The sequence below is a fragment of the Papilio machaon genome, chromosome 9 (assembly GCF_912999745.1).
Source record: "Papilio machaon chromosome 9, ilPapMach1.1, whole genome shotgun sequence".
NCBI classification, from domain to species: Eukaryota; Metazoa; Arthropoda; class Insecta; order Lepidoptera; family Papilionidae; genus Papilio; species Papilio machaon.
Window position 1 is genome coordinate 226,593 of NC_059994.1, and position 13,724 is coordinate 240,316.

Consider the following 13,724-nt stretch of genomic DNA (forward strand, 5'->3'; position numbering starts at 1 on the left):
TGCGATTTTGTACGCGATAAATCGAAAATGCTATGCGTTACGTGAAATTAGCTCACAGGAAAATTTTAATTAACTTGGTAATCATTCAATTACATCATTATAATAATTCTTTGATTGATTTTTTTTAACTACAATTTTAACTTTGCAACGCTTAGTTATTAAATTGAAGATCAAGAGTTCCTTTCAACCACATTTAATAACGTTTCATCGTCTATACTTATAAAATTAACTCTTTATAAGGTCAAAGACTTTAAATTTTATAATCTGATAGCGCCCGTCAAAATTGGCCTAGCCGTTACGGAGATAAAATTAAATTACACATAACTACGTACAAAGAAAGTAATGTAAAGATTTGAGTCAACTCCGAGTAATGCACACGACCGCACACATCGTACAAAATAGATGATGTTACATTTCTCGCGCCATAAATTAAGTAATTCAGTAACTAACATTAAACTTGGCGCCGATAAACAACAGACAAGTAAACACACGAAGAAAGGGTAACAGGTGATGCACCACCACCAAGGAGGCTGCTTGAAGCACGTCTGCAGTCAGTCGCCATTCGATCGCCGTCTCGTCTACGCGTGGTCTGTGTGCCTTCGGATAATCCGATTATTACGAGACATTTGACGCTTTCTGATTTAAAAGAAATTTATGTCAAATTCAGTGGTGCATCGGTCACAGCTCGCACGTGTCTTTGAACTTAACGCGTTTGTTGTGTGGATATTAATATTATTTTATTGTGGTAAGTTATTTATATTTAATCGTCTGTTTTCACCGACACTTTCATCGGACTTTTATTGTCTTAAGACTTCAATATTACTTCATATTGTTTTATTCATGCGAACATATTATAAAACTTTCTTTACATTAATTTAATCTGTAGTTGACTTCCTGTTAATATCAAAGATTTTACAGTTTTTAAAGGCCATTAGAATTCGCAATTTTTATGTTATCTACGACTATGTCACAAGTTAAAGTAACGAGACATGAAATAATGTTTTTTCGCTTTTTTTTAATGTGTTATTTATTTTAATATACTAAAAGACGTAACGTACGCATAGTCAATTCGTTTCCCACCAAAACTTACGCGTCACATACATGAATTTGTAATAATAAATCGTCCAAAAATCATAATACATACCTATATATTCTACGGCACATAATATAAATAAAGTTTGTACAACCGCGGTCAAAACATGTGTACGAATAAATGTCGCCAACTCTTTCATTCTATTTGAAACAGAGATTTTGGACAGAGATAGTAGAACTTATAATAAAAGAAAAGCTTAATAACGTTATTCAATTGTTAATAATTATTATCATGTTGTTCTTTACATTCAAAACTATATGTGTATAATATTGAATCGCTACAGATGGAAACAAAAACTTTCGTTTTACAATGTAATATGTTTTTGTTAAAGATGTAATTTAGCTACTATTGAAGTAATCATTGGGAAGGCTTGCGTGTGCTTGTTATATTCTTCCTGTTACATTATTTGCATACGGCATAACATTTTCCACTAGCTTATTGCATATAAATTGTTAATATTTCTGCTCCGACTGACGAGACCGTATGACTGTCGACTGGAAACTGAAAAACCTTATTTGTTAAGGGTTTTCTACTAGGCTACTAAAAAAAACAATACATTTTTAAGAGTTAGAGTACTCACAATATGTTTTTGTAACTTTGTTTTGATACAGGAAGCGTACGATTGGCATGACACTCTAGGTTCTACGAGGGTGAATCAAAAAATTCTTGGAATCAATATTAAAAAATGCAAAGATTTAAATAATAATATTTTATTTTTCTACATAATCTCCCTCCAATGCAATGCATTTAGAATAACGCGTTTCTAACTTCCTTATTCCTTGTGAAAAAAAATTATTTTCTTGACTCTCGAAAAAGTCCTCTACGGCAGCTATAACCGCGTCATTATCGTGAAATTTTGTTCCACGAATTTCCTCCTTTAATTTTGGAAATAAGTGAAAATCACTTGGGGCTAAGTCCGGAGAATATGGTGGGTGGTCAAGGAGATTGAAGCCAGCACAGCGAATTGCGTTGAGCGCAACTTCCGATCGATGAGCAGGAGCGTTATCTTGAAGGAACAACACGCCCAACGACAGTTTTCCACGACGTTTTTCTTTAATCGCTTCACGCACTTTCGGGATTAAATTTGCATAATAGGGTCCAGTAATCGTCTGGCCTTTTGGCATGTAATCAATAAAAAGGATTCCTTCACTATCCCAGAACACAGAGGCCATAACTTTGCCAGCGGTAGGAGCAACTCGAAATTTCTTGATGGATGGAGAGGATGGTCGTTTCCAAGACATGCTTTGTCTTTTAGTTTCAGGATCAAAATGGTGGACCCACGTTTCATCCATGGTGACAAGACGACGGCAAAAATTATCCGAATCACGCTGGAACATTTCGAGATTACGCTTGGAAATTTCCAAACGTCGCTTTTTGTTTTCGTCGGTTAACATTCGTGGCACCCATCTTGCAGACACTTTTTTGAACCCCAGTGAATCAATTAAAATGGATTGAACGATACCAAAAGATATCTTTAGGATCTCAGCTATATGTTTTATAGTCATTCTTCTGTCTTCCAAAACCAGATTCTCAACCTTTTTGGCATTTTCTTCTGTAACGGAGGTTGAAGGCCGCCCAGAACGCGGGTCATCTTTACAGCTTGATCTACCTTTTTTAAATTCAGCCACCCAGTACGCAACCGTAGAATAGGGTACAGCATCACCCCCTAATGTCTGCTGAATGTCCAAAAAAATTTCCTTCGTAGACATTTTTTTCAAACTGAGATATTTTATCACCGCACGTAACTCACTTTTATCCATAATTTTGACTTTTTAGCAACTCGTTGCACAAAAAAATTTATTACATGCGAACGAACTGACAAAAACAAGTGACAGTCTGTATAAATATAGTGTGATAGACACTCTTTAATTTGAATATCGAACTTGATCCAAAAAGGTTTCATATACATGCACTTCTAAGAACTTTTTGATTCACCCTGGTATGTAAAATTATTGTGGATCTATAAAATCTATTTTATTTTATTTTTTTATCTATATACAGTACATAACTATTCGTGTGACAAGTGTATTACATTAAGGGTCTGTTGCACTATGTCTAAGTAAAGTATAGGATAACTAACTAACAATTAAATTACCCGTCACATAAAACTTCCTGTCAAAATAGTTCGCGCTATGCTTATCTTGATATTGTGAAAGGTTAACGACGACTTTATTTGACAAATAAGTAATTATTCAGGACTTACTTGAACATTGTGAAACAGGCCCTAAGAAGAAAAGAGCTTTTTGTTACAAGATTTTAATTAAGTTAGAATTTAATAATACCTGTTATTTTACATTCATTAATCCTGCAAATACCATAACTAACATATTATGTATATCGGAACGTGATTAATCCATCTTACTAATATAAATGCGAATGTTTCGATGGATAGATGGATGGATGTTTGTTTGAAGATATCTCCGGTATGACTCAACGGATCTTGATAAAATTTGGCTGTAGAGCATACTCTGGAAGAACTCATAGGCTACTAATAAAGTTTTTTTAATTCCACACAGACAGGCTACAAACAAGGCTAACAAGATGTTATATATATTAATAGTTATTGTAATATCTCGAATTTCGTAATTAAAAAACTAAACGGAGACAAATATATTTTGACATCTTTAGCAACATCCTATTCGAAATTCAAAATGTATTCGAATTTCAAAAAATGCAAATTTAATTCTTATTTGGAAACTCGATATAATATAAAATATTACGTAAGACTTTGTGATGGCTTAAAAGTCTCTAACTGTCTAACGAAAGTGAACAAAGTTACATTTTTATGGATTTTTTAATAAATGGCAAATCGATTAGATCGTAACGGAACTGAATTTAAATACCGGGTTCTGTTAATACGACAACTTATTACATAATTATAAGTTAAAGTGAAAGTCTTAAAATAATTTGGAAATAGACGTAGAACTTGTATAGAATTAATAAACTTTTTTCGTTATAAATCTAATTAGAGATAATTTCCTAAGTTGTAAATACTAACTTTGCTATAGTTACTTAAAGTTTTAATTTTTATTATTTTCGGTAATAAGGCTTTGATTAGCTTTAATAATACCGAAATTTTATAGCTTTATAATATAATTACAGTTACAATAACTTTATTAAAAATACTCTACAGGGGCAAATAGTCATTTTTAATTAAGATTATTCCCAAACACGATTAAATTTTGCCTTGACTAAATAAACTTAGGCAAAAAGTAATCAATAGGCGGCAATTCCTCCTCAAAATATCACATAACTAGTTAATTTCTAGTGTAATAAAACTAGACTAGAAAAGATTTAAGGCAGAAGTAATGCTTTTTATAATAAATATTTGCGTAATCAAATCAAATTGTATTACGGCAGTACTCTATCACGCTTTCGTTTTATTTTATTTCAAATTACGCTTCAAAAGCAACTAATTTATAATATAACGTAATACGACCTGTTCAATTAAATGAAGACTAGCGGAAAAGATTGGTCATTCTGCGGCGTTACCTAGCACTTTTAGATGTAACAGAGCAGCGAATCTGTGCTAAAAATGTTCTCTTCTGAATTACGATATGCGTATGCAAAATATATCACGAAACATGCAATTCTATAAAGTTTTTTTAATATGTTGTTTTCTTGTACCTTTAAATGAAATAGATATTTCTAATGTATTAAAATTGTTTGTAGCTAATTTTCTCAGCAAATTATTTAAGAGTTAGTTTCATGAATTTAAATTACTTTGTCTACATTTATTAAAATGATGTAACTATGATCTGGTAAATTAAACAGACAAATATTTTACTTCAATATATACCAAAAAAAACAAACAAAAAAACAATATTACGAGTACTATGTATAAATAGTTTGCGTATAACGAGATGCATCGCGGATGACATGGGGCGGCATGGGGCAGGGGGGGCGGAGGAGCGGCACGGTGCTGCCATCCAGCGGTACCGGGCGCGCTCCGTTACGCGCACGGTTCATCGGGCTAGTTAATTATTCTGCTCAACATGACTCTTCTATTCCGAGGATGTTGTACCTTGAGCTTGTGGATTTAATAGCAATTGTGGATTTAAGAAATTATACAATAGTATCTGATACACTTGGTGGTTAGCATAAAATTGCAAGCTAAATGTGATAAAAGACAGTCCAAGACTGCCTAAAAACTAAAAAATAGTAATGAAAAGGTGAAATATTTTTACCTTATGTTGGAAACATGTTTATTTATTGTGTTTATTCAAAGCTTAACTTATTGGCGGAATTTTGCTGTAAAAAGTCTTCTCTAATAAAAGCCTCTCAAAATGTAGCCATGACATTAAATCATAGCTAAGATTGTATAAGTACATTTACAATCTAGAAATTTCAAAAAATAAAGATGCTTATGAAATATTGTAATCAAGATCGGAACAATAGATAACAATAGATAGATTTATAAATACGAAATGGATGTAAACATAACCTAAACGTTAAAATTGCCGTTAAAATATCGCGTGCCTTTTAATTGTTAGATGCGTGGTGCACGGTCAGTGGTCAGTCGTAACATCTCCGTGTACAGTCTGAGCCAGTTTTTACTGTTCAATCGTGAACACTTGCATTCCGCATGTGTTACGTGTTCAGCAAAAAGTTTTCCTCCGTCAATGATACTCGTAAAAACATGTAGTTATTTTTGAAGGATTAATAGAAACAAAACAAACCTAATCCGTGACTTGTTCTTTAATAAGTAGACTGAAAAATATGAATAAATTAGTCATCCATTAAAAACCAGTTCTACAATTCAATTAAAACAATAATTTGTGTTTTGTACATTCTGAGCCTGAGTTATTCGACCTATGCCCAAGCTTATGCTATAACGATGTATGGTTCATTTAATAATAATAATAATTTTATTATTACTATGAACCATATCATATAATTGATTTCAAAAATATGACCTCGATTGGCGTATTCAAAACCATGTTTTGCATTAACTACGATATTTTAAATAATATTAACATGTCGATACATGTCGTACTCACGTAACATGTCGACAGTGTTTTGTTGATGCATCTCTCCTCTTCTGTAACTCCCTTCCCCTAAAACTAAAACCATGTCATTTGTTTCAGATCAATAATACCATCGGACTGCGCGCTATGACATTAGAAAGAGTGCTCGTGTGGTGACAGTGCGTGTGTTGTGTAGTGGGTTGTAGTGGCATGCGTGTGGCGGCCGCTGAACTGTGGTGACGATGGCGGCGGTCAAAGTATTGGTGTTGTTGATACTGACGTCTGCTACGGGGCACACCAGTGGTATGTCATTTAAATTCTTTTTATTTAACTACTATAGATTATATAGGTACACTTATATGTTTAGTAATAAATATAATGTCAGGAAAAATAAATAAATTGTATAAAAAAGGCGAATTATGCAATTTTAATGCGGCAACAAGATATTTACATTAAATATTAATCTTATTAATAATTATACGAAATCTGTAGAAACGAGCGAACATGATTTTTGATACACTTTCTTGACTTGGTTTTACAAATTTCTCGCGTCGCTGATTTTAAACCGTTCCGAAATTACTTTCTTCGTTATCTGCGGTTTCTTGACAAATATCATTTGATTACAAACTCATCGGACGATCGAAGTGTAATTTTTTGTTCTACTTTGACATGTACTCTATCCTAAGTATTAATGAAAAAATTAGGCTTCCATTACACTTTATAATGCGCAACGCGTGTTGTTTACTATGACTTTAATTATGATCAAGAGTTCATTACATTATGTGGTTTCAAAACTTTCACCGGAGCGGAACTATATCCATTTAAACCATTGAATGTAACAACATTATCTAAGGAAAATGACAACCTTGTAAAATAAATATTTTAATATTTTCCCATACAAGTTAAGTAGTCGCCGGTAACCAATTTAATTTAAAGTTTCTTTTTTTACGTAATAATTTGAATAAAAAGAAACCGCAATCACAAATTCAAATTCACTAACTTGTAATATTGAAATAATAGTTTCAGTTCCTACGCTATCGTGACTTCGACAGTGGGAAATAAATGTAAATAAGTTATGATAATCATCTAAGTTAGTCTTTGTTTCAACTTGATTATATGTCATTACACATGTGCGGATTACCGCAATGGTGCTGTATATTTATGACCCTCACTTAGCCGTCGATGGCTCAAGTTAAGCATTAACTTAACCGCGGTCAATGACGCAGTGAACGTTAACTTAGCTTTAACATCGTTCATATATTTTAAAAATTCTGGCTCACAGCAAGACAATTGCACTACTTTGCGCACAATTTCTCTTATAATAATAAGACATAGTCGTAAGATATGTCGGAATTTAAATTGTAAGATATGGATCTTTCAAGAACGGCAACACATCTACGGTTCCTCTGGTATTGCAGAAGTTCATGAGCGGCGTTGAACACCTCGGTGTTCCCGCTGCCAGTTTGCCCACTTATCTTATAAAAAAAGATGATAAAAATTCACCATGACCAAGAGCCACATACTTCAAATTACTTTTATCGTGCGACACAGTTGAGAAATATGTGGAGCGCATCTCACGAGCTAAATCCCGTACGTCAAGTGCGCGGTATGGTATTTAACTGAACTGTGACTGACGAGGAAAGTCATGTTAATTGCCACCAAGATTTAAATATCACGGTAACGCAATTACTAAATAACTCTGTAACAATTTGTAAAGTTAAATGTACAAATTTTCTTTTCTATCTTGTAATAATTAATAAGCATATATAGAGTTGCGCATATTTGAGTAGATATTCAAAGATGTGTGTTAAATCAACCAAGCACTGAGTACTGAGGCAGCGAAGTTGACTGTGGCCTAACTACAGTAGGTTCGGACCCCTCTGTGAGGACATAAGCTGATAATCTATGGAAACCCGTGGTTGGTACTTAACTACCGCTGTTAGTATTTGTACAAACTTTTACGCAAGCTTTAATTTTATTTAAATTATTCGCTTCTCTGCGGCTATTTCAAAATCATGTTCATGGTGTTGTTCTCAGAAACGATACGGAACGGTTCCCCCAAAAACATAGTTAACCCACTTTTAATTTTTCTTGAGAAGATGTTTCTTACTACAGTTACTTTATTAACGGGTAAACGCGCTGTTAACCGTTGGAAATAAGATTCAAAATTTCAATGAATAATTATTATGGAAAAGATAAGGATCAAACCTAGAAAATATATAATTTAAATTAAAACTTTCTCTGTCTATTTTCTACTACTTGAAGATTAACAACCTTTAACCTATGGTCGTAACATACGACATTCATCCGAATATAAATAATTATAAAGCAAGATATGGGCAACATTTAAAAAGAAAGAAAGTACTCTTAGTGAGTTTAGTAAGGAGCTGACGTCACGTGAATTTCAAATGTCGTGATACTTGTGAACAAACACAATTGCTATCTCTGTTATTTTCAAATACAATGAAAGGGATGACAATATAGTGGCAAACAGTTGGATATTCACCGACAGCTCAGCTCAGTCGTGTCTCACGCCTCGTGTCCTGCAGACACTATTGCTCTTACATTAACATATACCAGACATGACGTCGTGATATTCGACCAGTTTTCTCTTCCATTGTTTCCGAACTAAAAATGTTACTTGAGTTCCTGTCCATTATTGTCATAATCGCATCAATTAACATACAAAAGATATGTAAACTTTCTGACATGTACACGACGGATTACTACTAGTTGTATGAATTCATTTTAAAGGAATTTTTACTGTTTTTCATATGTGTACTATGTACTTATGTCGATTTTTGTTTGGTACAACTACAGTAATCTGTCTTGATGTTACATTTCAACCATTTCCACTAAACTATAAGTTTGTGTTGAGGTATGGATCAAGACAATATTGAAGTAGCGGGATGCGAACCTTAGACGAATGTGATCGGTTCTCCATTAAGGATATAGAGAACCGATAACATTATCAGATCAAACCTATGAGTCTAATGACTCAATAGAGTGAACAATAGCCTAAGGTTTATAATACTTTAGTCTATTGTTTACTCCACAAATTACCACTTATTGTAGAACTTTTAAAATTAGTAACAACCAGAGCTTAAAACTTGAGTATCAAGCAATTACACGAATTAACTTCCATCTAGCTTTATTACACGTAAACTTTCTAGGGCAGACGTGACATGTGACATTCGCAGTATCAAGACTAACTGATGGCCTGATAGCGTGACCTTACACTAAGTTACCATATAAGATAGCTGACAACTCCCATGGGTTTCTCTGCACTGAGACATTCAATTAACACTAGAGAACTGCTGTGTTGCCCACATACATTACATGTATGCCAAACATACTTATCTTTACAACTATGATACGCTACTTACAACTTTATTGGGCTGTAATAAAGATGTTTCTGATGGTATAAATTTCTTGTATTGTTAAGTCGATCGTGGGATGCCTTACTTAGCGTTTGGAACAATACTTATGGAATTGATTGAAGTCTTCGTGTTATATACTTTTTTAACCTACTTTTGAGTAAAAGCAATAATTTTGGCCAAGGTACTGTATCAAAATTAAATGATTATTTAATTTTAATAAAACATAAGTTAATTTTCTTAGTTATGTTGTATCGTAGCATGTGACATAAGCTATGGCAAAACCGGAAAAGGAGTTAGCAGCTTTCCTGTAAAACTCGTTACATTGAACGACCAAAGTTTCTTAACTACGGAAATTCACACTGTATGACATGCTCCGTTGGTGCGAAATCAAAAAGAATAACTTAATTATTGTCTATGTATTATTTCGTATTATGTTCTACATCTATGCCAAATTTCATTAAGCTCCGTTTGAATCATTCTGGAGATTCTGTATAATAAACATTCGAACATCCATCCATCCAAAAGTATTGCAAGCTAATTTTAAGTTATTTTTAATACGTCTCTTTTTTTCTGAAATCTATATATATAAAAGAAAGTCGTGTTAGTTACACTATTTATAACTCAAGAACGGCTGAATCGATTTGACTGAAAATTGGTGGGCAGATAGCTTAGAACCAGGAAACGGACATAGGATAATTTTTACCCCGTTTTCTATTTTTTATTCCGCGCGGACGGAGTCGCGGGTAAAAGCTAGTTCTAAATAAAGACGATAAAATCGCAACATTTATTTTGTTAATGATTACATACAACAAACAAAGCTATAAATTATCGAACTATAAATTGAAGATGAATAAAAAAAACTTGACTGTTAATTGGAAATAAGAAAGAAAGAAATAAAATTTGGAAGTAAAAATGTTTCTATACGTCAATCCTTGATAATCAATAACCAGTTCTAATTAGGGCTGTCATCTTTTCGGTTTTTCGTCCGCACCAAAGACTCAAAGCCAAGGTTTCAAGTGTACACAAGTCGTTTTATTTTCTAATGTACTTGTGGATGTTAATTGAAAGTTGATAGCCCTAGGTGTAATCCTAGCTTGGCCAGTCATGACACACCACTTTCGCTGGCATTGCCCGCTGCCATCCCGCGACCCCGCGCCCCTTTCCCCGTCCCCCGCATGCCTATCACGTTGCGTAGGTACCTCGCTCATGACCTAGGTTCTAATACACAGAAAGCGCCGTAGATCAGTTACATTTGGAATTTTATAAGCATGGTAAGTGAGAGTTTTTGATTCAAGTTACATACTTTTACTACCTATGCAAAAAGGAAATATTGAATCGAAAAACAATTTCCTAACAAACGGTTGTGAATATTATTTTTGACCGTTAACTTGTTTTATATTTATCTTCCTTGTAAAAAATCTTATTAACACACACACACACTTTATTATTTCTATCAATTATCTTATAAAAACAACTCAAACTTAATGTTGCTTGCTTGTTGAAATTTATCATGTAATAAATAAGTAATCAAGTCATAAATCTTAAAATCTATTAATTTGGACCGAATTAAGAACAATATCTTAGAAGCCAACAATCTTTACAAGCCCAGACCGCTATACCAGGCTAGGTCATTGACATCGACAAAAAGGCGGGAAACTGTTGTTGAGAATTGACGTGTGGTGCGTCCCCCGCGACCTCTCGCGGTGGGAAGCGATAGTTCCGCCTGATTGTGTCGGATACAAAAAGATACTGCAGAGTGCGCTTTAACGCGTAACACTCCGCATTCCGATCTAGTCCATGTTCTTAGGTTCTGCGTGTAATTGGTCATAACAACAACTATGGGATATCGTTTTGACATTCTTCACCCAGCAAATAATAATATGACTATATCATGGATTCAGAAGTCTTAGGTTGTTTACGGAACATGTCTCGGGATGTAATTCTATTTAAACTAGTTTATTTCTTTATTTTCAAGGTAAAAATCTGAATTAAAATTAAGTAAAAAAAAAATAACGTTCAAAAGTACTTAAGTCACATTGAATGCTATAAATGAACGAAATCAAATATTATTTTATTTCGTAGTAAAATCGTGTGATTGTAAAATAGCCTTTCTTTTTCTGTCTGCACATAACCACTTAAAGCTAACTATAACAAAAAATACAGGCGAGATAATGCATTACTACGTTCATAATGGAGTTACATAAATGACTTCACACTTTAGGAAAAGTCGCAAGCCATCTGACCGCTGTCGGAATGTATTCTTTGATGCCAGGATTACATAATTTGCATACTCATCAGACGAGGTGAGATGATATCAAGTATTACCTCGACGTTCATCAAAAGCGCACTTTCATATCTTCCTACTTTACAATTACAGGTCATTATCACGCGTAAGTCGTTAACATAATGAGACTAAAGTCGTTGACCTTACATCATTTTAATATTATAAAAATATTCGACCTCACTCACATCATAATAAAAAATATACAATAAAATAAATAACATAAAATAAATGTATAATAAAGATATATTTTTATTATTATTATCATATTTTGTACAATATATTTTCTATAGTGATGTTTTTAAATGTCAACCAAATAACTGAAATGCGGGATTAATGAATAAATTTCTCCATGGGTTAAATTAAATATTTACGTGAATTTAAATTTGAACAAATGGTGACTTTGAATGCGGGTTCAAATACGGATAATTTGGAGATAAACTTAACTTATTTTGTTCAATAATGAAGCAGTGGGACAACACTGCTTTCTATTTTTGATAACATACCAACATCAACCAAATGATTTTCGGAATAAAAAAGTGTAAATTGAAATAAAATAATTACGACTTTAAAATATTTTAGGCATCTATTTGAAAGACTCCAAAAACAATAAATACAATTACTATAAAATAAAATATACAAGCTTGAGATCCGTTGAGTCGTTCTAAACATACCTTCTAACAAACATCCATTCATCTAAACATTCGCAATTTCTTGTATTAGTAAGATTTATTCAGATGTGAGCAATTTTCTTAAAATCGTGACCGTAACTTGTCGCCGACAATATCTTTTACATAATATTCTAGTGTTACAATGTTAGTTACCATACTCCTCAGAAATGGCTTGACCGATTTTATGAAGTTTTATATGCATATTCAGTAGGTCTGAGAACCTACTATCTATTTTTCATACCCCTATTAACTTTTTTTAAGTCTGCGTGGACAGAGTCGAGTGCGACAGCTAGTAACAAAATAAGCATTGGTTAATATTTTACTAATTCAAAGTTCCACTAAGGTTTGATCGTGATTGTTAATTTGTTACACTCGGCTTACGAGCAGCGGCCGTGGGTTAAGGTTCAAATTAAATTGAAGTTAAATTCAAATATTCAGTCCGCATTAAATCTGCATTACCTTAATGCAACAACAATATAACACCTGGAACACATTAGCACATAACATTTATATATCAAATAATTTGTTTACAATTGTTGCCTACGAATTTTCTAGAATTCTTGTATTCGGTTCTGCAGTCTAATAATATCATCTGAAATGCCTGTCAACAACTTTAATTCTTTTAGTCAATGTCCTTTTTCTCTTCATCAAGAAATTATCCTATAAGGCTATCGAATAGTTGGTCACATCATCAACGTCCTCCGCAATAACATTAAATGATACACGCAAATCGTGTGATAAGTAAAATTAACTTTTAAATATTTGAGCAAAGTTTAACCAAACTTTAAACTTTCCTGGTTTTATTAATGTACTGTTCATATGAGATTCTTACCACGATTAAGCTGTCAACCCGTGATCATGTCACATACAACTGAGTCGAAATATCGGGAACTCAAACAGCTTAATCGAGGTAAGAATCCCGTTTCTTACGAACAGTATAAAAGTTTAACCATGTTTAAAACTTAAAAAAATCCCTATTTAAAACAACACGTCGAAGCGATCAAAATATTTTTTGTATTAACATATATTATGTAAAATTGTGTAACCAATGATCCATTTATGTAAAATACAAATCGCATAACTTTTACTTGATTTCATTTCTTGCGTAATATTATATCTGTAGCATATAATAAACAAAAACATTATATTGTTCAAGAAGAAATTAACGCTCTAAACTATCAACTGCGCACATACTCGTATATATGTGTCACTTGAAATCCCTTAGTATCATAACACTCAGGTGTAATAAAACATAGGTAAGATAGAATCGTAATTATTCTTTTGTTATATTATTAATTTATGTAGCTTCTTTAAAATTCGCATTTCTAAAGA

General features: G+C 33.0%; 1 protein-coding gene across 4 annotated transcripts in view; it reads left to right on the forward strand.

Moving 5' to 3' along the window:
* Positions 1-566: 566 nt before the first annotated feature.
* The window catches only part of LOC106711692 (cadherin-89D), a 43,626-nt gene continuing 30,468 nt past the window's right edge, over positions 567-13,724 (forward strand). For all 4 annotated transcript variants that reach the window (XM_014504068.2, XM_045679192.1, XM_045679193.1 and 1 more), the window contains exons 1-2: positions 567-745; positions 6,181-6,363. In XM_014504068.2, coding sequence (XP_014359554.2) covers positions 6,303-6,363 — 61 coding nt within the window. In that variant the 5' untranslated portion in view covers positions 567-745; positions 6,181-6,302. The remainder of the gene's footprint in view (positions 746-6,180; positions 6,364-13,724) is intronic.